At 47.8% G+C, this 22,284-nt stretch overlaps 1 protein-coding gene across 1 annotated transcript; it reads left to right on the plus strand.

The window, feature by feature from the left end:
* Window positions 1-7,239: 7,239 nt before the first annotated feature.
* Window positions 7,240-20,953, plus strand: LOC132779082 (zinc finger protein 282-like). The gene is made up of 7 exons (XM_067470441.1): window positions 7,240-7,541; window positions 9,641-10,042; window positions 12,249-12,375; window positions 13,193-13,315; window positions 14,559-14,669; window positions 16,274-16,393; window positions 19,249-20,953. The coding sequence occupies exons 1-7, from the start codon at window positions 7,518-7,520 to the stop codon at window positions 19,968-19,970; spliced, it is 1,629 nt and encodes a 542-aa protein (XP_067326542.1). The 5' UTR covers window positions 7,240-7,517; the 3' UTR covers window positions 19,971-20,953.
* Window positions 20,954-22,284: the final 1,331 nt, after the last annotated feature.

Genomic DNA, 22,284 nt, shown 5'->3' on the forward strand with positions numbered 1-22,284 from the left:
TTTTATTGTGTGAATTGTAGGCATCAACGTATGCCGGTTGGAAGCCGCCCTGAGTCCCCCTTAGGGGGTTGAGAAGGGCGGGGTAGAAGTACCCAAACTAACTAACTAACTAAATAAATAAATATGAATCGTGACTGATAATGATAGGTAACAGAAGTATTTCTGTGGTAAGCATTTCAAAAAATATTTGCATATTCATAATCTTGGAGATGAGATTAGCACAACATTCATTTCTGTTTCATATATACAATATTTGCGATAATTTTGGGCATGAAACCAAGTTTATGTACATTGAACCAAGAGAAATCAAAGGTGTCACTCTCTCAGCCACCCACGTGAACAACTTTGTAGTACTTTGGATTTCTGGAATTCCAGAGAAGGGGTGTCAACATACAGTGGTTTTGCTAACCAGACCCACTTCATTATCTTTTTGTGATTTCTAGGAATTGATCTTGTTCCAGCGTTTCATTCATGTATTAATACTTGATACCTCCATCTATATGTGTCCTGCACCCAGTAACTGTTAGCATTTAATTCTAGAAATTCATTTTAAAATTATTTGTGGCATCTAGTCAATGTCCATTTGTCTCAGTCCCTCAAAGGCACTGGATCAAAGGCAAAATGATCAAGGGTTTGGAGAACAAGCCCTATGAGGAGCGGCTTAAGGAGCTGGGCATGTTTAGCCTGAAGAAGGGAAGGCTGAGAGGAGATATAATAGCCATGTATAAATATGCGAGAGGAAGCCACAGGGAGGAGGAGGGAGCAAGCTTGTTTTCTGCTTCCATGGAGGTTAGGACAAGGAACAATGGCTTCAAACTACAAGAAAGGAGATTCCATCTGAACATGAGGAAGAACTTCCTGACTGTGAGAGCCGTTCAGCAGTGGAACTCTCTGCCCCAGAGTGTGGTGGAGGCTCCTTCATTGGAAGCTTTTAAGCAGAGGTTGGATGGCCATTTGTCAGGGGTGCTTTGAATGCAATATTCCTGCTTCTTGGCAGAATGGGGTTGGACTGGATGGCCCAGGAGGTCTCTCCCAACTCTTTGATTCTATGATCCCATCTAGTTTTAGAAGCTAAGCCATGCTCTTGTTACATACTGAACAGACTACTGCAACGGACTCTGTGTGGGGTTGCCTTTGTAGTAGATTTCAGATTTCTCACCGGAGCAGGGTACAGGGAGCACATAACCCCCCGGTTACGCCAGCTCCACTGGCTGCCAGTCTGCTACCGAGCACAATTCAAAGTGCTGGCTTTAGCCTACAAAGCCCTAAACGGTTCTGGCCCAGTTCACTTGTCCAAACGTATCTCCCTCGAAGAGCCAGCGAGGAGGTTAAGCTGTTCTGAGGAGGTCCTACTCTCGGTCCCACCTCCTTCGCAGGTGCAGTTGGTGGGGATGAGGCAGGGCCTTCTCAGCTATGGCACTCCCTCCCGAGTGAAATTAGATCAGCACCCTCTATTCCTGACCTTTAGGAAAAGGCTAAAGATGTGGAAGTGTGACCAAGCATTCAGTGAGCGATCTATCGGTCCAATAAGAAATTATGGATTAGTGCAATGACAAATTGGAACGGCCGCGGACTATGAAATAGGATTATGTGATTTTAAATAAATGGTTTTAAGGTTTTACATGTTTTAATGATTGTTTTAATTTATATGTTTTTTTACTATGTGTGTTTCTATGGCATCAAATTGCTGGCTATATATGTAAGCCGCCTTGAGTCGCCTATGGGGTTGAGAAGGGTGGAGTACAAATATGGTAAGTAAACAAACAAACAAACAGGGTCAGGCCTGGTTAGGACTTGGGTGAGAGATCGCCAACGACTAACAAATGCAAAGATATAGAATGGGGGACAATGCCTGGCTCGAGAGCAGTATGTGTGAAAAAGGTCTTGGAGTCTGGGTTGTTGTAGGTTTTTTCGGGCTATATGGCCATGGTCTAGAGGCATTCTCTCCTGACGTTTTGCCTGCATCTATGGCAAGCATCCTCACTACCTCTGAGGATGCTTGCCATAGATGCAGGCGAAACGTCAGGAGAGAATGCTTCAAGACCATGGCCATATAGCCCGAAAAAACCTACAACAACCCAGTGATTCCGGCCATGAAAGCCTTCAACGATCTTGGAGTCCTCGTGGATAGCAAGTTAAACATGAGCCAACAATGTGATGTGGCAGCAAAAAAAGCCCATGGGATTTTGGCCTGCATCAATAGGAGCATAGTGTCTAGATCTAGGGAAGTCATGCTCCCCATGCTCTATTCTGCTTTGGTTAGACCACACCTGGAATATTGTGTCCAATTCTGGGCACCACAATTCAAGAGAGATATTGACTCTAAGCTGGAATGTGTCCAGAGGAGGGCAACTAAAATGATCAAGGGTCTGGAGAACAAGCCCTATGAGGAGCAGCTTAAGGAGCTGGGCATGTTTAACCTGAAGAAGAGAAGGCTGAGAGGAGATATGATAGCCATGTATAAATATGTGAGAGGAAGTCACAGGGGGGGGGGGGGGGAGGAGGGAGCAAGCTTGTCTTCTGCTTCCATGGAGATTAGGACACGGAACAATGAGGAGACTAACTCAAAGGATCCAGAGTCTGGAGAACAAGCCCTAGGACAGTGGTTCTCAACCTGGGGTCCCCAGATATTTTTGGCCTTCAGCTCCCAGAAGTCCTAACAGCTGGTAAACTGGCTGGGATTTCTGGGAGTTGTAGGCCAAAACACCTGGGGACCCACAGCTTGAGAGCCACTGCCCTAGGATGAGTGACTTCAAGAGCTGGGCATGTTTAGAGTGCAGAAGAGAAGGTTGGAGGGAGACATGATGAGGGCAATGGATCAAGAGATGAATTGAGGTCCTGGGGGGGGGGGGGAGAATAAGCTTCCTTTCCGCTGCCCTGGAGACTAGGACGCAATGAACAATGGCTTCAAACTACAGGAAAGGAGATTCCACCTGAACATTAGAAAGAACCTCCTGACTGTGAGAGAGAGCTGTTCAGCAGTGGAACTCTCTGCCCCAGAGTGTGGCGGAGGCTCCTTCTGTGAGAGCTTTGAAGCAGAGGCTGGATGGCCATCTGTTGGGGGTGCTTTGAATGGGATTTTCCTGCTTCTTGGCAGAATGGGGTTGGACTGGATGGCCCACCAGGTCCCTTCCAACTCTAGGATTCTAGGTTCTGCAGGCACTCCTTCAGGGGAAGAACCTGGGATCGCCTAAGTAAGTAAGTAAGTACTATCACCCCCCAAATGCTGAATTTCCAGGGCCTTTTCGGGCTGCCACTCTGATCATCCCTCTCTGGCCAACCACCTGTCCGCACCTGGACTCAGCCAGGCTCGACTCTGCAACTCAAGACCTGCAATAAGCCCCTCCGGCCAGCAGATGGCGCTTCACGAATGCGAGCGGGATACGCTGGGATAGCGAGGAGCCTTGGGCGCCCCCTGCAGGCCTAGCACCGAAATCGGGGACTCTTGCTCTTCCCTTCCACTCGGGTGCGCGCTCTTCCGCCGGCAGGGGGCGCTGTCCTCGCGCGGGAAGCTTGGTTCAAAAGCCGCTCTGGGCCGAGAGGCGGAAACGGGAGGAGCTGCAGCCAATCCCTGCCGCTTCCGCCTTTCCTTTCCCAGCCAGAGCTGGCCTTAACCCCTTCCCGCCCGGACTGAAGGGCGCCGCCATGACACTCGGGGACAGCGCCACCTACCACTCGGTTCATTGAACTTCAGTTGTCATCCAAGGGAAACGGAAGCCAAGATGGAAGGGAGGAATTTTTGAAAAGCCTGTTGCGCATGCTCGGATTCAGGGGTCTCTTTTCAGAAATGCCGGACCACTCTCACAACCACCTCGTCAGGCTACACAGAGAAGCCATTGAAATACACAAGAAGCATGTGGACAATCTCAACAGAAAGGAGGAAACCATGAAAATGACCAAAATCTGGCTACCAGTATTAAAAAAATCAATAATTACAACAGCAATACAACAGAGAGGAAACAAACAAGGATATCTAATCACCTCTCAACAAAAGATTGCCCCAGGCACTGCAAGGCAATCAAATGCTAATCAAGGTGGTCAGTTGAAACATTCACACCTAGCTCCAGCAGACAAGAGTCCTTTGTCCCACCCTGGACATCATTCCAGAGATATATAAACCCCTTTTCCTAGTTCCAACAGACCTCACTACCTCTGAGGATGCTTGCCACAGATGCAGGCAAAATGCAATATTCCTGCTTCTTGGCAGGGGGTTGGACTGGATGGCCCATGAGGTCTCTTCCAACTCTTTGATTCTATGATTCTATGTCAGGAGAGAATGCCTCTATAACATGGCCAAAAAGCCCGAAAAAAACTACAACTCAACTGCAAGTTGCTTCTGGTGTGAGAGAATTGGCTGTCTGCAAGGACGCTGCCCAGGGGACACCTGCATGTTTTACCATCCTGTGGGAGGCTTCGCTCATGTCCCTGCATGGGAAGCTGGAGCTGACTGATGGGGGCTCAACCCATCTCATGGATTTGAACCGGCGACCTTTCGTTCAGCGATCCTGCCAGCACAAGGGTTTAACCCATTGCACCACTGGGGGCTTACACTGGCCTACAGAGTAAATACTGTAATCTCCTGCATTTTCTATAGTCTGATACTCTCCTCGCAATGTCAATATCTTATCCTCTGCATAAAGGCACATAGTACGATGAATTTGCTACAGGCGCATGTTGTTGTTGTTCATTCGTTCAGTCGTCTCCGACTCTTCGTGACCTCGTGGACCAGCCCACGCCAGAGCTCCCTGTCGGCCGTCACCACCCCCAGCTCTTTCAAGGTCAGTCCAGTCGCTTCAAGGATGCCATCCATCCATCTTGCCCTAGGTCGGCCCCTCTTCCTTTTGCCTTCCACTTTCCCCAGCATAATTGTTTTCTCTAGGCTTTGCTGTCTCCTCATGATGTGGCCAAAGTACTTCAACTTTGTCTCTAGTATCCTTCCTTCCAGTGAGCAGCCGGGCTTTCTTTCCTGGAGGATGGACTGGTTGGATCTTCTCGCAGTCCAAGGCACTCTCAGCACTTTCCTCCAGCACCACAGCTCAAAAGCATCTATCTTCCTTCGCTCAGCCTTCCCTAAGGTTCAGCTCTCACATCCGTATGTTACTACAGGGAATACCATGGCTTGGACTAGGCGGATCTTTGTTGCCAGTCTGATGTCTCTACTCTTTACTATTTTATCGAGACTGGACATTGCTCTCCTCCCAAGAAGTAAGCGTCTTCTGATTTCCTGGCCACAGTCTGCATCTGCAGTCATCTTTGCACCTAGAAATACAAAGTCTGTCACGGCCTCCACACTTTCTCCCTCTATTTTCCAGTTGTCAATCATTCTTGTTGCCATAATCTTGGTTTTTTTGACGTTCAGCTGCAACCCGGCTTTTGCGCTTTCTTCTTTCACCTTGATTAGAAGGCTCCTCAGGCGCATATAGCACCTTAATTGATCATCACTGCATTCACCTGAGAGGCAAAGAGGCGGTTGATGGGAGCAAAGGACAGTATTGACAGGCAGCCATTACAATAAATATCATTTCACGGGCATAATAAATGCTTGCCACAATTATCATAAATGCCAAGTCACAATACAAAGACATGCAATGCACTGAATTTACCGCAGCCTTTTCTAGTCCTTTGGTGATCGCCATCCACCTTAGGGTCAAAGCTTAAAGGGTTGGTATGAGTTTGGCAATAGTGTCACAACCATGCCTAGGTATTAATTGTGAATGTGGAACGCTTATGGGTGAGGTCAATGTTCCTTATCCACAATCCCTGGAACAGTTTCCACAGTTGTACCTGCACTGCCCACCCACTTTACCAGGCATCAGGCCCAGGAGGGAAATGAGTGGAGGGAGGTGGCCCAGCAGACCTCACTGCCTGGCTTGAGAGTAGTACGTGTGAAAAAGATCTTGGAGTCCTCGTGGACAGCAAGTTAAACATGAGCCAACAATGTGATGTGGCGGCAAAAAAAGCCAATGGGATTTTGGCCTGCATCAAGAGGAGCCTAGTGTCTAGATCTAGGGAAGTCATGCTCCCCATGCTCTATTCCGCTTTGGTGAGACCACACCTGGAATATTGTGTCCAATTCTGGGCACCACAATTCAAGAGAGATATTGACAAGCTGGAATGTGTCCAGAGGAGGGCGACTAAAATGATCAAGGGTCTGGAGAACAAGCCCTATGAGGAGTGGCTTAAGGAGCTGGGCATGTTTAGCCTGAAGAAGAGAAGGCTGAGAGGAGATATGATAGCCATGTATAAATATGTGAGAGGAAGCCACAGGGAGGAGGAGGGAGCAAGCTTGTTTTCTGCTTCCCTGGAGACTAGGATGCAATGGAACAATGGCTTCAAACTACAAGAGAACATTAGGAAGAACTTCCTGACTGTGAGAGCTGTTCAGCAGTGGAACTCTCTGCCCCGGAGGGAGTGTGGTGGAGGCTCCTTCTTTGGAAGCTTTTAAACAGAGGCTGGATGGCCATCTGCCAGGGGTGCTTTGAATGCAATATTCCTGCTTCTTGGCAGAATGGGGTTGGACTGGATGATGGCCCAGGAGGTCTCTTCCAACTCTGGCATCCTTGAAGTGACTGGACTGACCTTGAAGGAGCTGGGGGTGGTGACGGCTGACAGGGAGCTCTGGCGTGGGCTGGTCCATGAGGTCACGAAGAGTCGGAGACGACTGAATGAATGAACAACAGGATTCTATGAGGGGTTTAACCCATTGCGCCACCGGGAGCACAGGCTGAGCTTCTCGTATACTTTTGCAAAGGTGTTTAGTGCAGTGGTTCTCAACCTGTGGGTACCCAGATGTTTTGGCCTTCAACTCCCAGAAATCATAACAGCTGGTAAACTGGCTGGGGTTTCTGGGAGTTGTAGGTCAAAAACACCTGAGGATCCCAGGTTGAGAACCACTGGTTTAGTGTGTCTTGTAGGTGTTGTTCTGAATGCGCACAGACTATGCTGTCATCAGCATACTGGAGTTCTATAACATGTTGGAACCTTGGTTTTGGCTGATGGAAGAGCTTGGGGAAAACTCTGCCCTTGGAGGGAGAGAAGGCTCCATTTTTTGGGCTTCTAAGCACAACACGCAAGTGGGGAGGGCTTCCTGCGTGGAGAGTGGCCTGGATGGGCCCACTGCATTAAGTTGGAGAGGAAGAGGAAGAGGAAGGGGGTCTCTCTCTCTCTCAATCTCTCTCTCTCTTTAGGCGGCGGCGCCTCCTCGTTGTCCCTGCAGGGGGCGCGCCTCCCTCCGCTCTCCTCTCTCTCCTCCCGGCCCGGCCTTGAGGTGTGCGCCGCCGAGACTGAGCCTGAGCCGAGAAGGAGGGAGAGACAGAGAGGGAGAGAGGCATCGTCGGGACCCAGAGCCAAAGCAGGGCCCTCTCCGCGGCTTCTCCCCTTTCGCCTCGCCTCGCTTCGCCCTCGGCCTCCCAGTTTCCCCTGCTTGGGACCCCTCTGGCCTTGCCCTGGAGGCCGGCTCGGCCCTCTTTGTCCCCCCGCGAGGAGGAGGAGGAGGAGTAGGCCCACCGCTCCGGGCCATGGCCGAATGGGCCCCTGCCCAGGTGAGAGGGAAGGAGGGAGGGGAGTGGGGAAGGACGATCTGGATTCGGGCCTAGCCTGGAAGGCCCGCCATCCTCGGCCCGGGTCCTCTGGGACTGGCTTCCTGGGAAGAGGGCCAGGAGGCGCCCCATTCGGGGCGCCTCCTGGCCCTCTTCCCAGGAAGCCAGTCCCAGAGGACCCGGGCCGAGGATGGCGGGCCTTCCCACCGCCTTCCGATGGCATTCCGCATCAGAAACGCAGCGTCCACACACACACACATACCTAGAACTGATCCTGTCTGCCCCTCTAGGAATAATAACAACTTCTCTGTGCCTCCCAACGGCTCACACAATCAAAACACATCAACAATCCTAGAATCAGAGACCTCCTGGCCCATCATCCAGTCCAACCCCATTCTGCCAAGAAGCAGGAATATTGCATTCAAATCACCCCTGACAGATGGCCATTCCAAAAATACACCCATATACTCATCTATATAAATAAAAATGTAATGTTCGTTTGTGGGATTGACATAACTCAGAAACCACTGGACGAAAGGCAAGAAAGTGATTCAGAAAAGGAAAGACATTTGCACTAGGGTCAGAAATTTGGCATTAAGAAATATTCCAAGTTACTATTTTCATGCAGCCCCTTCTTTTCCACATCTTCTGTCTAGCTGGAAGACTTTTTAGCTGCATCCACATGAAGGGATGGTGAAAGAGGGTTGGAGAAGAAGACTTTGGGTGTTGTGTTGCTGCAGCATGTCTGCAGTAAGCAATGAAATTAAGCTAGGCATGGAAGAGAATGGGGTTTTGCTCCTGCTGATCCGATTGTAGCCGTTTGTGCCCCCCTACAAAAAGGCAGTTTAACAGCACCATGATGAAAAAACATTAGTGTGGGGAACATAGAGGGCATCTTCCCATACATGTGTTCCCGTCGTGTTTTTACTCACTGGTTTAGCCCCAGTGAGGGATTGGGAATATGTGGCTCCCATTATTGTTCATTAGTGATAATGAGGTCTAGGGCAGATAGGAGTTGCAGTGGAGGGCCACATGCTGCACTTCCCTAGTCCTGGATGATCTGGGTTGTTGTAGGGTTTTCAGGCTGTGTGGCCATGTTCTAGAAGCATTCTCTCCTGATATTTCACCTGCATCTATGGCAGGCATCCTCAGAGGTTGTGAGGTCAGAAGAGAATGCTTCTAGAACATGGCCAGACAGCCCAAAAAACCTACAACAACCCGGTGATTCCGGCCAGGAAAGCCTTCGACAATACCTGGATGTTGAAGGCTTTCATGGCCGGAATCACTGGGTTGTTGTAGGTTTTTCCGGGCTATATGGCCATGTTCTAGACTAGAGGCATTTTCTCCTGGAGAAAATGCCTCTAGAACATGGCCATATAGCCCGGAAAAACCTACAACAATCCAATACCTGGATGATTTGTTGACTCTCCTCAGCCATAGCTCTGTGAAAGAGAGCATACTTAGCTTTCAGAAGGTCCCAGGTTCCAGCTACTACAGTTTGGAAAGATTCAACTTGGAATCCTGGAGAGTTGCCACTAGTCAGAACATTTAGCATTCTGGGTTGTAGGTTTTTTCAGACTATATGGCCACGGTCTAGAGCAGTGGTTCTCAACCTGGGGTCCCCAGGTGTTTTTGGCCTTCCAAATCCCAGAAATCCTAACAGCTGGTGAACCGGCTGGGATTTCTGGGAGTTGTAGGCCAACAACATCTGGGGACCCCAGGTTGAGAACCACTGGTCTAGAGGCATTCTCTCCTGACGTTTCACCTGCATCTATGGCAGGCATCCTCAGAGGTTGGGAGGTCTGTTGGAAACTGTCAGGCCATCAAATGCTAATCAAGGTGGTCAACCGAAACATCCACGCCCAGCTCCAACAGGCAAGAGTTCTTTCTCCCACCCTGGACTTTCCATAAATATATAAACCCAGGGCTGTTGTAGGTTTTTTTCGGGCTATATGGCCATGGTCTAGTTAGCATTATCTTTCACCACTAAGCAGAATGTCTTGAGTGTATGCAAACCTTTGGTGTTTTGACAACTTTCTGTGATTTTGTATTTTATTTGGGAAAACTTGCCTTGTTTCTTGATGGCTCTGCTCTTTCTCCAGATCCAGGAATGGAACGTGGAGGCCCAGCACCTCATGCCCCTCCAGCCCCCCCTCGTCCCCGAACTGAGCCACATGAGGGAAGCTCAGCTCCACACGGCGGAGGCTTCCCTCTGGAGCGTGGTGGCCACAGTCCAGGCCATGGAGAGGAAGATAGACCTGCTGGCCACTCGTCTGCTCAGCCTGGAAGGGCGATCGGGGAACGCCGAGAAGAAGTTGCTGGACTGTGAGAAGACGGCCATGGAGTTTGGGAACCAGCTGGAAAGCAAGTGGGCTGTGCTGGGGACCTTGATCCAGGAATATGGGCTGCTCCAGCGGCGTCTGGAGAACATGGAGAACCTACTGAAGAACCGGAACTTCTGGGTCCTAAGGCTTCCCCCGGGCACCAAGGGAGAAATCCCCAAGGTAACTGGTCCCAGGGAGAAGAAGCGGGCAGAAGGAGGGAAACTTGTGACCTTCCGGGTATTAGACTTAATTGTTCTTTATCCCAGCACAGGTTTGAATTACAATTAAAAACATATTTTTAATTGTGCGATTCTTAAAGAGTTATGTAAAAAATACAATTGGTAATCAGGGCTAATAAGGGATGTTGGTTTATCAGATCAAGACATCAACAGCAGCTGAGGTTGCTAAGTGTGTGTCAGTTAAGAGCATGTGTGGGCAAAGGGCAGTCCCCCACCCAGGGCTGATTTGACATTCCTCCACCCCTTAAGACTCCCCAGACTAAATGGGGGGGGGGGGGGTAGAGAATACATGTCCTAAGAGCCTCTAGAGAGACAGCTCTCTTGTGTCAGTAGATCATACCCTTCATTGCACTGTTTGATATTTTCAAAACCCTGAATGATATTCTTGTATCAGCTACTTAAGAAGTACATTTAACTAACAATAATAACACACGCACCCCAACCTGTTTTTAGTATAAATATACTTAACTGGTATATTAACTGGTCTGCAGTATTTCTAGGTCCGAAGATTATTGCAGACGCAGAATACAGCCGGGGAATCAGAAGATGTTTCCTTCTTGGGAGGAGAGCAATGACCAACTGTGATGTCTCTACTGATGAGTAGAGACATCACACTGGCAACGAAGAACCACATAATTAAAGCAATGGTATTCCCCATAGTCACCTACGGATGTGAGAGCTGGACCATAAGGAAGGCTGAGTGAAGGAAGAGAGATGCTTTTGAACTGTGCTGTTGGAGGAAAATCCTGAGAGTGCCTTGGACCGCCAGAAGATCCAACCAGTCCATACTCCAGGAAATAATGCCCAACTGCTCACTGGAGGGAAGGTTATTAGAGGCAAAGATGAAGTCCTTTGGCCACATCATGAGAAGACAGGAAAACTTGGAGAAGATAATGATGCTGGGAAAAATGGAAAAAGGAAGAGGGGCCGACAAAGGGCAAAACAGATGGATGGTATCCTTGAAATGACTGGTTTGACCTTGAAAGAGCTGGGGGTGGCCATGGCTGACAGTTAGCTCTGGCCTGGGCTGGTCCATGAGGTCACAAAGAGTTGGGAGTAACTGAACAAAGAAACAATGCTTACCTAAGTCATATCTATCAGCTCATAGAATCATAGAATCAAAGAGTTGGAAGAGACCTCCTGGGCCATCCAGTCCAACCCCATTCTACCAAGAAGCAGGAATATTGCATTCAAATCACCCCTGACAGATGGCCATCCAGCCTCTGTTTAAAAGCTTCCAAAGAAGGAGCCTCCACCACACTCCAGGGCAGAGAGTTCCACTGCTGAACGGCTCTCACAGTCAGGAGGTTCTTCCTCATGTTCAGATGGAATCTCCTCTCTTGTAGTTTGAAGCCATTGTTTCGCGTCCTAGTCTCCAGGGAAGCAGAAAACAAGCTTGCTCCTTCCTCCCTGTGGCTTCCTCTCACATATTTATACATGGCTATCCTATCTCCTCTCAGCCTTCTCTTCTTCAGGCTAAACATGCCCAGCTCCTTAAGCCGCTCCTCATAGGGCTTGTTCTCCAGACCCTTGATCATTTTAGTCGCCCTCCTCTGGACACATTCCAGCTTGTCAATATCTCTCTTGAATTGTGGTGCCCAGAATTGGACACAATATTACAGGTGCGGTCTAACCAAAGCAGAACTCAACTCCCCCTTGCCCAAACCTGATGGAAACACTGTCCATCCATACCTCAATCACTGGCAGGTTGGGTCGCCTTCTCCCCTTGCAACTGGTAAAGTAATTTGGGTGCAAATTATAATTCATGGCTAATTTGGGGATCATAGCTCTGAATTAAACCGACACAGGTTTTCTTCTCTATTAAGAAGGGCTAAGTAATATGGACTGTCCATGTCTGTCAAGAGTAATGTTGATTTTACATCTTCAATTACAGCTAAAATTACAGCTAGTAGCAATTGTGAATATGGACCAGTTGTGAATGAGTAAATCTAACTGTTCATATTACTACTTAGAGAAGAGTCTCTTCCATTGAAGATGGTTGCTGTTACTTTTAAGGTCTCAGAGCCTGAGCATGGAGCATCTCCTAGGAGAATATGGTCCTCCAGAATGCCTGGACAACAGGTGTAAAGAGCTTTCCAGGTCATAGGCCACACTCTGCTGATGCCAGTTTGCTTTTCCACTTGCAGATGCCAGTGACATTTGTTGACATCGCTGTGTATTTCTCTGCTGAAGAATGGAAGAACTTGGCTGACTGGCAGAAAGACATCTACAATAACCTTGTCAAGGAGAACTACGAGTCTCTGCTAAACTCAGGTACAATAACATCAGCGTCTGCTTTTTTCTATTGTAGTTGGGTCATTCTGAAGGTTTTCACTTTTTTTTTTTTGGTCAAACTTGCAGCAACCATGTAAATTGGAATTAGGACTCATCCTCTTCTTTACATGAGGCTGAACTAAGTGCCATATTTGAGGGTACCTGGTGAATTTGTGGCAGAAACCAAATTTGAATGGCTAATTTGGAGATCATAGCTCTGAATTAAACCAGCACCGGGATTGTGGCGCAGCTGGCTGAGTGTCAGCTGCATTAAAATCACTCTGACCAAAAGGTTATGAGTTCGAAGCCAGCCTGGGTTGGAGTGGGTTTCCAACCAACTGTGTGTAGCCTGTTGTCGACCTTTGCAACCCGAAAGACAGTTGCATCTGTCAAGTAGGAAAATAAGGTACCACCCTAAAGTGTGGGGAGGCTAAATTAACTGATTTATGAGGCCATAAAGAAGACTCCAGCAAAGCATTCCAGCGGGGAAGCATGCGGGGAATGCGGAAGTGCTTCATCAGCGTCCAACCCGGGCTGGCTTCGAACTCATGACCTTTTGGTCAGAGTGATCTTTAATGCAGCTGACACTCAGCCAGCTGCGCCACAATCCTGGTTGGCAGCTCATCTCTCAGGGATGCTTTAATGGTGGATTTCTGCATGGATTTCTGCATGGGCAGAGGGTTGGAGTAGATGGTCCCTCCAGCTCTTTGATTTGATAAGCACCAAGCCACACATGATTGGCTTCAAGCCGCTTGCTCTCTTATCCTTCTCACTCGATCTTTGTGTCACTTCTCTTTCTCTCTGCTGCCTTCCTCAGGGGTGGATGTTAATATTTCCAAACCAGAGTCGCATTCTAGGGTCGAACGGGGAGCAGATCCACACGTGTCCGAGCAACAGATCACCACAAAAGAGCGAGAGGTCACTGCAGAGCCTTGCCCAGGTGAGCTGGTGGCTGGCTTTTGGAAACTATGGCCTCTCATCCAGGTCTTTAGATATCTAACCATTTCCATGTGTCCTGTGCTTGCTTGAAAAATGTCTTTTCCCCTAAAGATCTTAAGGGTCCCCCCTCCTTTCATATGTTTAATAACAGAGACGAACCATCATGTTGCTGGGGCAGAATGAGAGTTTGTGAAGATGCAAGGACCCAGGACTGCAGAGATTTTGCTTACTTGCCTCGTATATTGCTGAATACAATTTGCACACCAAACAGGCAAAATTGGCCCAGCTGACACAATGCAAGTCAGAAAGTTTTATGGGGTGATTTGGAATATTTTTATTTTAAACTAGCCGCCCCCTGCCATGCATTGCTGTGGCCCACATGGAGGCTCTGTGTGGGAGGTTTGGCCCAATTCTACAATTGGTGGGGTTCGGAATGCTCTGTGATCGTAGGTGAACTATAAATCCCAGCAACTACAACTCCCAGATGTCAAGATTCTATTTTCCCCAAACTCCACCAGTGTTCACATTTGGGCATACTCTTCGTGTAGAGTTTGGTCCAGATCCACCATTAAGTCCACAGTGATATCTGGATGTAGGTGAACTACAACTCCAAAACCAAAGGACGCTGCCTACCAAACCCTTCCAGTATTTTCAGTTGGTCATGGGAGAACTGTGTGCCAAGTTTGGTTCAATTGCATTGTTGGTAGGGTTCAGAATGCTCTCTGATTGTAGCTGAACTATAAATCCCAGCAACTACAACTCCTAAATGACAAAATCAATGTTTTTGAGTGAAGGACAACATTGGGTTGTTATGTGTCTTGTGTCCAAATTTGGCTGCAATTCCCCCAGTGGTTTTTGAGTTCTGTTAATCCCACAAACGAACATTACATTTTTATTTATATAGAAAAAAACCTTTTTTTCAGGAAAAATTGGAAAAATGTCTTTTGGAATATTTTCATTTGAAATGATGATTAAAATTTGTGAGACAAAGTGTTCACACATTTATTGTCCCATCATAATTTGTAAACATTTTTTGGGGAGCATATGATGGAATTGCCTGGAGGACCTAGTAAATCCCCAGAGAGGCCATTTTCCTTTGGGCATGGGTAAGTGAAACAGCACATGTGTGCTCTATGGTTACTGGAGAAGAGATCTTACTACAGTTGTATTGGCATATTTAGCATGACTCTCACAGCCCCTTTCTGCTCTAAGATGCGATTCCATTATCTCATTCCTTCTAACAGAACCCATGATGTCTGCTCCTGACATGTTGACTCGCATCAAACAAGAGGAGCCCTTTGCCGGTGGAGGGCACTTCCCGGAGGAAAGAGGGATCCCTTCAGATCCTTGTGCAGGTAATCACAAGATCATATCACAAGAAGGGATCTTTTCTGTAACACTCCTCATATCCAGGTGCTGCCTTATAGCAGATTTTACGTGAGCGGAGTGATAAATCCACTCTGGGTTTTCGTGTGAACTTTAGGGGAACTGTCCAAGGCATGGAACCTATTTTGGTTTGGCACCCTGGATGGCTCCTTTAACCCATTCACGACTGAACCAATTCACTGTTGCACAGGCATGAATTGGCCTACATTATTTTTGTTTTATTTTTGGTCTAGTTTTGTTCTTCCTATCTGGGAGGGCCAGGTGTTGTAGAATCATAGAACCAAAGAGTTGGAAGAGACCTCCTGGGCCATCCAGTCCAACCCCATTCTGCCAAGAAGCAGGAATATTGCATTCAAATCACCCCTGACAGATGGCCACCCAGCCTCTGTTTAAAAGCTTCCAAAGAAGCTTCCATCTGAACATGAGGAAGAACTTCCTGACTGTGAGAGCCGTTCAGCAGTGGAACTCTCTGCCCCGGAGTGTGGTGGAGACTCCTTCCTTGGAAGCTTTTAAACAGGGGCTGGATGGCCATCTGTCAGGGGTGATTTGAATGCAATATTCCTGCTTCTTGGCAGGGGGTTGGACTGGATGGCCCATGAGGTCTCTTCCAACTCTTTGATTCTATGATTCTAAGAAGGAGCCTCCACCACACTCCGGGGCAGAGAGTTCCACTGCTGAACGGCTCTCACAGTCAGGAAGTTCTTCCTCGTGTTCAGATGGAATCTCCTCTCTTGTAGTTTGAAGCCCTTGTTCCATTGCGTCCTAGTCTCCATGGAAGCAGAGAACAAGCTTGCTCCCTCCTTCCTGTGGCTTCCTCTCACATATTTATACATGGCCCTCATCATATCTCCTCTCAGCCTTCTCTTCTTCAGGCTAAACATGCCCAGCTCCTTAAGCCGCTCCTCATAGGGCTTGTTCTCCAGACCCTTGATCATTTGAGTCGCCCTCCTCTGGACACATTCAAGCCTGTCAATATCTCTCTTGAATTGTGGTGCCCAGAATTGGACACAATATTCCAGGTGTGGTCTAACCAAAGCAGAATAGAGGGGTAGCATTACCTCCCTGGACCTAGACACTTGTGCTTGTTCCCAGAGTGGTACTGATGCCCAAGTTCTCACAGTCCTTTGTAAACCAGATCCTAGTTCTTGGTGGATGGTGTTCTAGCTTCAAGGCTTATAGGAAACCCACAACACCTCTGCCTGAAATTCCATCTACGGAATTTCTGCGAGCTCCTAGAATGCACATTTTATGCTCACGACCTTCCTGTGAGGTAGAGTTGCCTGACAAATAGATTGGGCCCAAGGTTGTTTAATAGGCTTTGTGACCATTTCTCCTGGGTCTTATGCCCAACACTTCAACCATTACCCTCCTGCCTTGGCCTACTTAAGTGCACAGTGAACATGAAACAGTGCTTCTCTACATTGGTTCGAGAATGTCCTTCAGGCTGTCTCTGTTTCCTCCTGTCTCAGACTCCAGATGTTCTTCAGGTCTATTCTGGGTTCTGCTGCAGCACTTTGATCCAGGGAGCCTCTTTTGAACTTTGTCTGAACTTTTTGTTGTTGATTTTCCATAGGTGCCGAGGTTCTTATGTCTGCTCATGACTTTTTGTCTTGGATTAAGCAAGAGGAGGAGCCCTGCGTCAGAGAGCACTGGGAGTCAGCAGAGAGGGACATCCTCACAGGTCCTGGCACAGGTGAAGAACTGTGTCTTCTGTTTTGGAATTCCTCCAGGAGCCTCATAGAAACCCATCATGTTTTGTCTAGTTCTTCCCTTCCTTGTATTCTCCTTATAGGAAAGGAAGGACAATATCACCAGTAGGCAGCTGGGCCACCATTTTTCATTCAGTCCCCTTCCTCAGCCATATGATTTCAGCAGTGCAGTCACCGGTTCTGAGAGACGCCATTTTCAGGATTGCATTTGTTGTTTATTTTATTTGTTTAATTTTTATACAGCTTTTCGCTTAACATGGGACCCAAAAGCTTACTATATTTGGCTGAGAAATGTCAATTTTCCTCCTCAGAGCTGTCTGTGCTTCCAGAGAGGAAGAAATTCCAGTTTGAAAATTGCTTCAGGGGAGAAGGGCAGGGGAGGAATTAATTAATATGGCATTGTTACTTTCATATGCAGGTGTAAATCCGCCTTATGCCTATTTTGGTTACTAAAACTAACAATATGTGCATGTGGAATGAAACATGCCAAATGAGATTTGACGAGTAAACAAAAACATTAATTTTTCTAAAGAGCACTTATAGAATCACTTGAAGGCTTCTTCCTTAATGCGTCCTGGGACTAATATTTTTCATTCACCAGATTCTACTAATGATTTTCTTTTGGGTGCCCAGATGTATAAATCAGTGCTATTTTTAAAGAAAACCCGAGTGCACTGATAAATCGGCTTATCTACTCGTCCTTTCCCCCATTTTGTGATTCTCACATGTGCAGTAACAGATTGTGATGATGACTGTTGTTTACTTTGCCTGCTGTAGCCAGGTACACACAGCTACAGTAGGATGGGCTAGAGCAGTGTTTCTCAACCTGGGGGTCGGGACCCCTGTGGGGGTCGCGAGGGGGTGTCAGAGGGGTCACCTAAGACCATCAGAAAACATAGTATTTTCTGTTGGTCATGGGGGTTCTGTGTGGGAAGTTTGTACCAATTCTATCATTGGTGAGGTTCAGAATGCTATTTCATTGTGGGTGAACTATACATCCAACTATAACTCCCAAATGCTGAGGTCTATTTTCCCCCAACTCCACCAGTGTTCACATTTGGGGATATTGAGTATTTGTGCCAAGTTTAGTCCAGATCCATCATTGTTTGAATCCACAGTGCTCTCTGGATGTAGGTGAACTACAACTCCAAAAATTCAAGGTCAATGTTCACTAGACCCTCCCAGTATTTCCTCTTGCTTATGGGAGTTCTGTGTGCCAAGTGTGGTTCAATTCCATTGTTGGTGAACTTCAGAATACTCTTTGATTGTAGGGGAACTATAAAGCCCAGCAACTACAACTCTCAAATGACAAAATCAATCCCCCCGACCCCACCAGTATTCAAATTTGGGTGTATTGAGTATTTGTCTCAAATGTGGCCCAAGTGAATGAAAATCCATCCTGCATATCAGATATTTACATTACGATTCATAACAGTAGCAAAATGACAGTTATGAAGTAGCAACAAAAATAATGTTATGGTTGGGGGTCACCACAGTCTGAGGAACTATACTAAGGGGTCGCGGCATTAGGAAGGTTATTTATTTATTTATTGTGTCATCAGCAACCATACCATTGTATTACATTTCTAACAGAACAAAACAAACACACAGATTAAAAAAAACCCCACAGATTTTGCAAACTTGGTAGTTGGTTAAATGTCCTTTGACCAGTATCTGTCCCCTTGGAGTGCCTCTGGTGTTGCCGCAAGAAGGTCCTCCCTTGTGCATGTGGCAGGGCTCGGTGCATTGCAGCAGTGGTCAGTGGTTTGCTCTTCTCCACACTCATATGACGTGGACTCCACTTTGTGGCCCCATTTCTGAAGGTTGGCTCTGCATCTCGTGGTGCCAGAGCACAGTCTGTTCAGCGCCTTCCAAGTTGCTCAGTCTTCTGTGTGCCCAGGAGGGAGCCTCTCATCTGGTATCACCCATGGATTGAGGTGCTGGGTTTGGGCCTGCCACTTTTGGGCTCTCGCTTGCTGAGGTGTTCCAGCGAGTGTCTCTGTAGATCTAAGAAAACTATGTCTTGATTTAAGTCGTTGACGTGCTGGCTGATACCCAAACAGGGGATGAGCTGGAGTTGTCACTGCCTTGGTCCTTTCACTATTGGCTGCTACTTCCCGGCAGATGTCAGGTGGTGCAATACTGGCTAAGCAGTGTAATTCCTCCAGTGGTGTGGGGCGCAGACACCCCGTGACAATGCGTCATTAAGAGCCACATCTACTGTGTCATTAAGAGTCACATCTACTGTTTTAGTGTGGTAAGATGTGTTCCACACTGGGCATGCATACTCAGCAGTAGAGTAGCACAGCGCAAGGGCAAATGTCTTCACTGTGCCTGGTTGTGATCCCCAGGTTGTGCCAGTCAGCTTTCGTATGATGTTGTTTCTAGCGCCCACTTTTTGCTTGATGTTCAGGCAGTGCTTCTTGTAGGTCAGAGCACGGTCCAGAATGACTCCCAGGGATTTGGGTGCGCTGCTATGCTCCAGTGGGATTCCTTCCCAGGTAATAATCCTCAGAGCTCGAGATGCTTGTCCGTTCTTAAGGTGAAAGGCGCATGTCTGTGTTTTAGATGGGTTAGGGATCAGCTGGTTTTCCCTGTAAGAGGCAGGGAATTCCCTGTAATTAGGAAGGTTGAGAACCACTGAGCTAGAGAATAATCCAATTCCTTCCCAACACCAAAAACCAGCGTTTCTCCAGGCCCCATTCAATACCAATGGTTTTTAAAAAGCCCTAACTATACAGAAGACAAGGAGTGGGGTGGGTGTGGGCATAAAAACAGTTTGTGAAGCAGAGCTTCTTTTCCAGGGGGTTGTTTAATTGAGATATGCCTGTCTTTTCAGCTGGTGATGGGATGGCAGTCAAAGCTGAGGAGCAGCGCCGGTGCCCAGAAGAGCCAGCGAGGCCCAGGGAGCCAGTGTTCCAGGGGGAGGCCCCTCCGGCAGCTGGAGCCGGAGGCAACATGGAAGCCTACGCTGGTCAGTGTGGCCCGGTCACACAGCCCCTGAGCCCGGCTAGGAACAGACCGGGCAAATCTCTTGAGTTAGACAGTGAGCTGCAGAGCATCTTTGCTCCGCAAGGGCCTGCCGATAGGCCTCACGGCTGCAACGAGTGCGGCAAGATGTTTGGGGTGAAGAAGAGCCTCAAGGTCCACCAGCGCAGCCACCACGGCCAGGAGCGCCCGTATGAGTGCACAGAGTGCCAGAAGAGCTTCAACTGCCACTCGGGGCTGGTGCGACACCAGATGACTCACCGGGGTGAGCGGCCCTACAAGTGCGAGGAGTGTGGCAAGTGCTACAGCCGCAAGGAGCACCTCCAGAACCACCAGCGGCTGCATACTGGGGAGCGGCCCTTCCAGTGCCCAGTCTGTGGCAAGCGCTTCATCCGCAAGCAGAACCTGCTCAAGCACCAGAGGATCCACACAGGCGAGCGGCCCTACCAGTGCGCGGAGTGCGGGCGCAGTTTCCGATATAAAGAGTCCCTCAAGGACCACCTCAGGACTCATAGCGCAGAGCCCCCCACCCCGCGACTCCTGCCTTCCTTGGGTGGGGACTCCGTCTCGTAGCACTCTGTGGCATATGGAAATGGGGGCCACTGGTTTCCTGTCTCCCTTACTCCCTGCTTTGTCCCCTCAAGGTCCCGCACCTCTAATTCTGCCCAACATGGTGGACAGTCGTTTAAAAAGACAGCTGGGAATGTGTGCATGTTGAGGGGACATGGTCCTGATGTAAATGGAAAGGCGTACACCAGCCATAATTTTCCAAATATGTACCAATAAGACTGTGCAAGTTGCCATCCTTTCAGAGCTGGTGCCGTTTCAATGCGCACCGTAATCAGCTGAGACTGTGAAGACTTTGAACAGACACTGAGAATCTGATTTCACAAAAGAATGTTTCCAGCTCTCTCGAGGAGGGTGATGCTGGAAAGCATGTCTATGTTTTAAAAGCTCACCAACCATACTGCAGTTCGACCCACCCACGTTACGTACATGTGAAATGATCATGTTTCCTGGCAGCTTCAGATGGGATAACTCTCAATTTTGGGGTGGATATACGTTGGAACTGTGAAGCAACCACGCTTGAAGTGGACCTGGCTAACCATGGCATCTTTTTCACCTGATGTACAAGTAGGACTGCTTCATCTCCCTCCCTGGGTGTCCAGTTTGTGTTGCTCCACTCACATTTCGCAGGACTTCCTTGAGCCCTCGGCCTCTGGTTTCCTCTTTCTCCCCCTCCTTCAGTGCCTGCTTCCGCTCCTGGCCTCCAGACCTTTCTACTGCAAGCACCTTCTCCTCATCTCAGTCCCTTCCCCTTCAGCAAAAACTCAAACCCTGCTTTTCTTTACCTGTTGCAAATATATTTATTCATTCTTTTCCCCCTACTTTTTTCACACGACGCTATTATTTTAAAATTCCTTCCATTTCATGAAGATAAAATCCACAGTTTTAAAATTATTATTTTTTAAAGAGTACACGCAAGTTATTTCCAGGTGTAGTTTTGTAACAAAGGTTCAATGCAAATAAAGACAAAAGGGAAGGGAAGAAAACAAGGTCGTTTTGAAAGAATTATTTCATTCTGGAATACATGTTTTAGTGTTATTAAACCCATGCAAATTCGTGGCTGCACTTTTAACAGAATTTACAATTGGGTTTGCTCATATCCATCTTTCCCACACTATAGTTTCTTGGTGTAGTTTAGGTGTGCATCTAAAATAATGGGTTTTTTTTGGAGAAAACAAACCTGTCCCCTAAAAATGTCAAAAGAATGGTATCAGTTTAATCAGACTCAGATTGCCTATTCACTCCTGCTAACTGCATATCTGCTGCAGCAAACCTGGGTTTCTTGTGAGATGTGTGAATAAGTCTCTCGTGTTACCCACAGCACCAACTTGACTAACGGGTTGGTCAGTCATACAATCAAAGAGTTGGAAGAGACCTCCTGGGCCATCCAGTCCAACCCCATTCTGCCAAGAAGCAGGAATATTGCATTCAAATCACCCCTGACAGATGGCCATCCAGCCTCTGATTCAACTCTTCCAAAGAAGGAGCCTCCACCACACTCCGGGGCAGAGAGTTCCACTGCTGAACGGCTCTCACAGTCAGGAAGTTCTTCCTCGTGTTCAGATGGAATCTCCTCTCTTGTAGTTTGAAGCCATTGTTCCTTGTTCTAATCTCCATGGAAGCAGTAAACAAAGCTTGCTCCCTCCTTCCTAGGACTTCCTCTCACATATTTATCCATTGCCCTCATCATATCTCCTCTCAGCCTTCTCTTCTTCAGGCTAAACATGCCCAGCTCCTTAAGCCGCTCCTCATAGGGCTTGTTCTCCAGACCCTTGATCATTTTAGTCGCCCTCCTCTGGACACATTCCAGCTTGTCAACATCTCTTTCTCTTTGAAAGCTTGGTGCAGTCAATGGTTGAATAGTGAATGCAAACAAAATACCAACTCTGGGTTTTGGGGTGATAAAGGGCCCTTCCAGACAGGCCCTATATCCCAGGATCTGATCCCAGGTTTTCTGCTTTAAACTGAATTATATGAGTTCGTACTGCCACATAGTCTGGGATAAACAGAAAATCTGTGATCATATCCGGGGATATAGGGCCTGTCTGGAAGGGCCCTAAGACAACCAAAAACCTCTCTTGCAATGCTCTTGGGTTCTCTGCCAATGATTAAACAGCCCTGGTGAACGCTATGGGGTTTGTTACTGAAAATATATGTACAGGATGTGTTGCAATATAAAATACTCTCTGCAGCTCCTGCTTCATTTGGCAAATTTTGGATTCCGGCAAATTTTGCAGAGGAACATTAGCTGGGGTTACAGTCAGAGCCATGAGAAGAGTTTGGGGTTATTGGCTCTGAGATGCCATTTGTGACAGAGGGA

This window comes from Anolis sagrei, chromosome 6 (genome assembly GCF_037176765.1).
Source record: "Anolis sagrei isolate rAnoSag1 chromosome 6, rAnoSag1.mat, whole genome shotgun sequence".
In the NCBI taxonomy this organism is placed as follows: Eukaryota; Metazoa; Chordata; class Lepidosauria; order Squamata; family Dactyloidae; genus Anolis; species Anolis sagrei.

Coding starts and splice junctions, on each gene's coding strand:
- LOC132779082 (XM_067470441.1), top strand. CDS start 7,518: ATGGCCGAATGGGCCCCTGCCCAG. Junction 14,670..16,273: donor CCCTTCAGATCCTTGTGCAG/GTAATCACAAGA, acceptor GATTTTCCATAG/GTGCCGAGGTTCTTATGTCT. Junction 16,394..19,248: donor CCTCACAGGTCCTGGCACAG/GTGAAGAACTGT, acceptor CTGTCTTTTCAG/CTGGTGATGGGATGGCAGTC.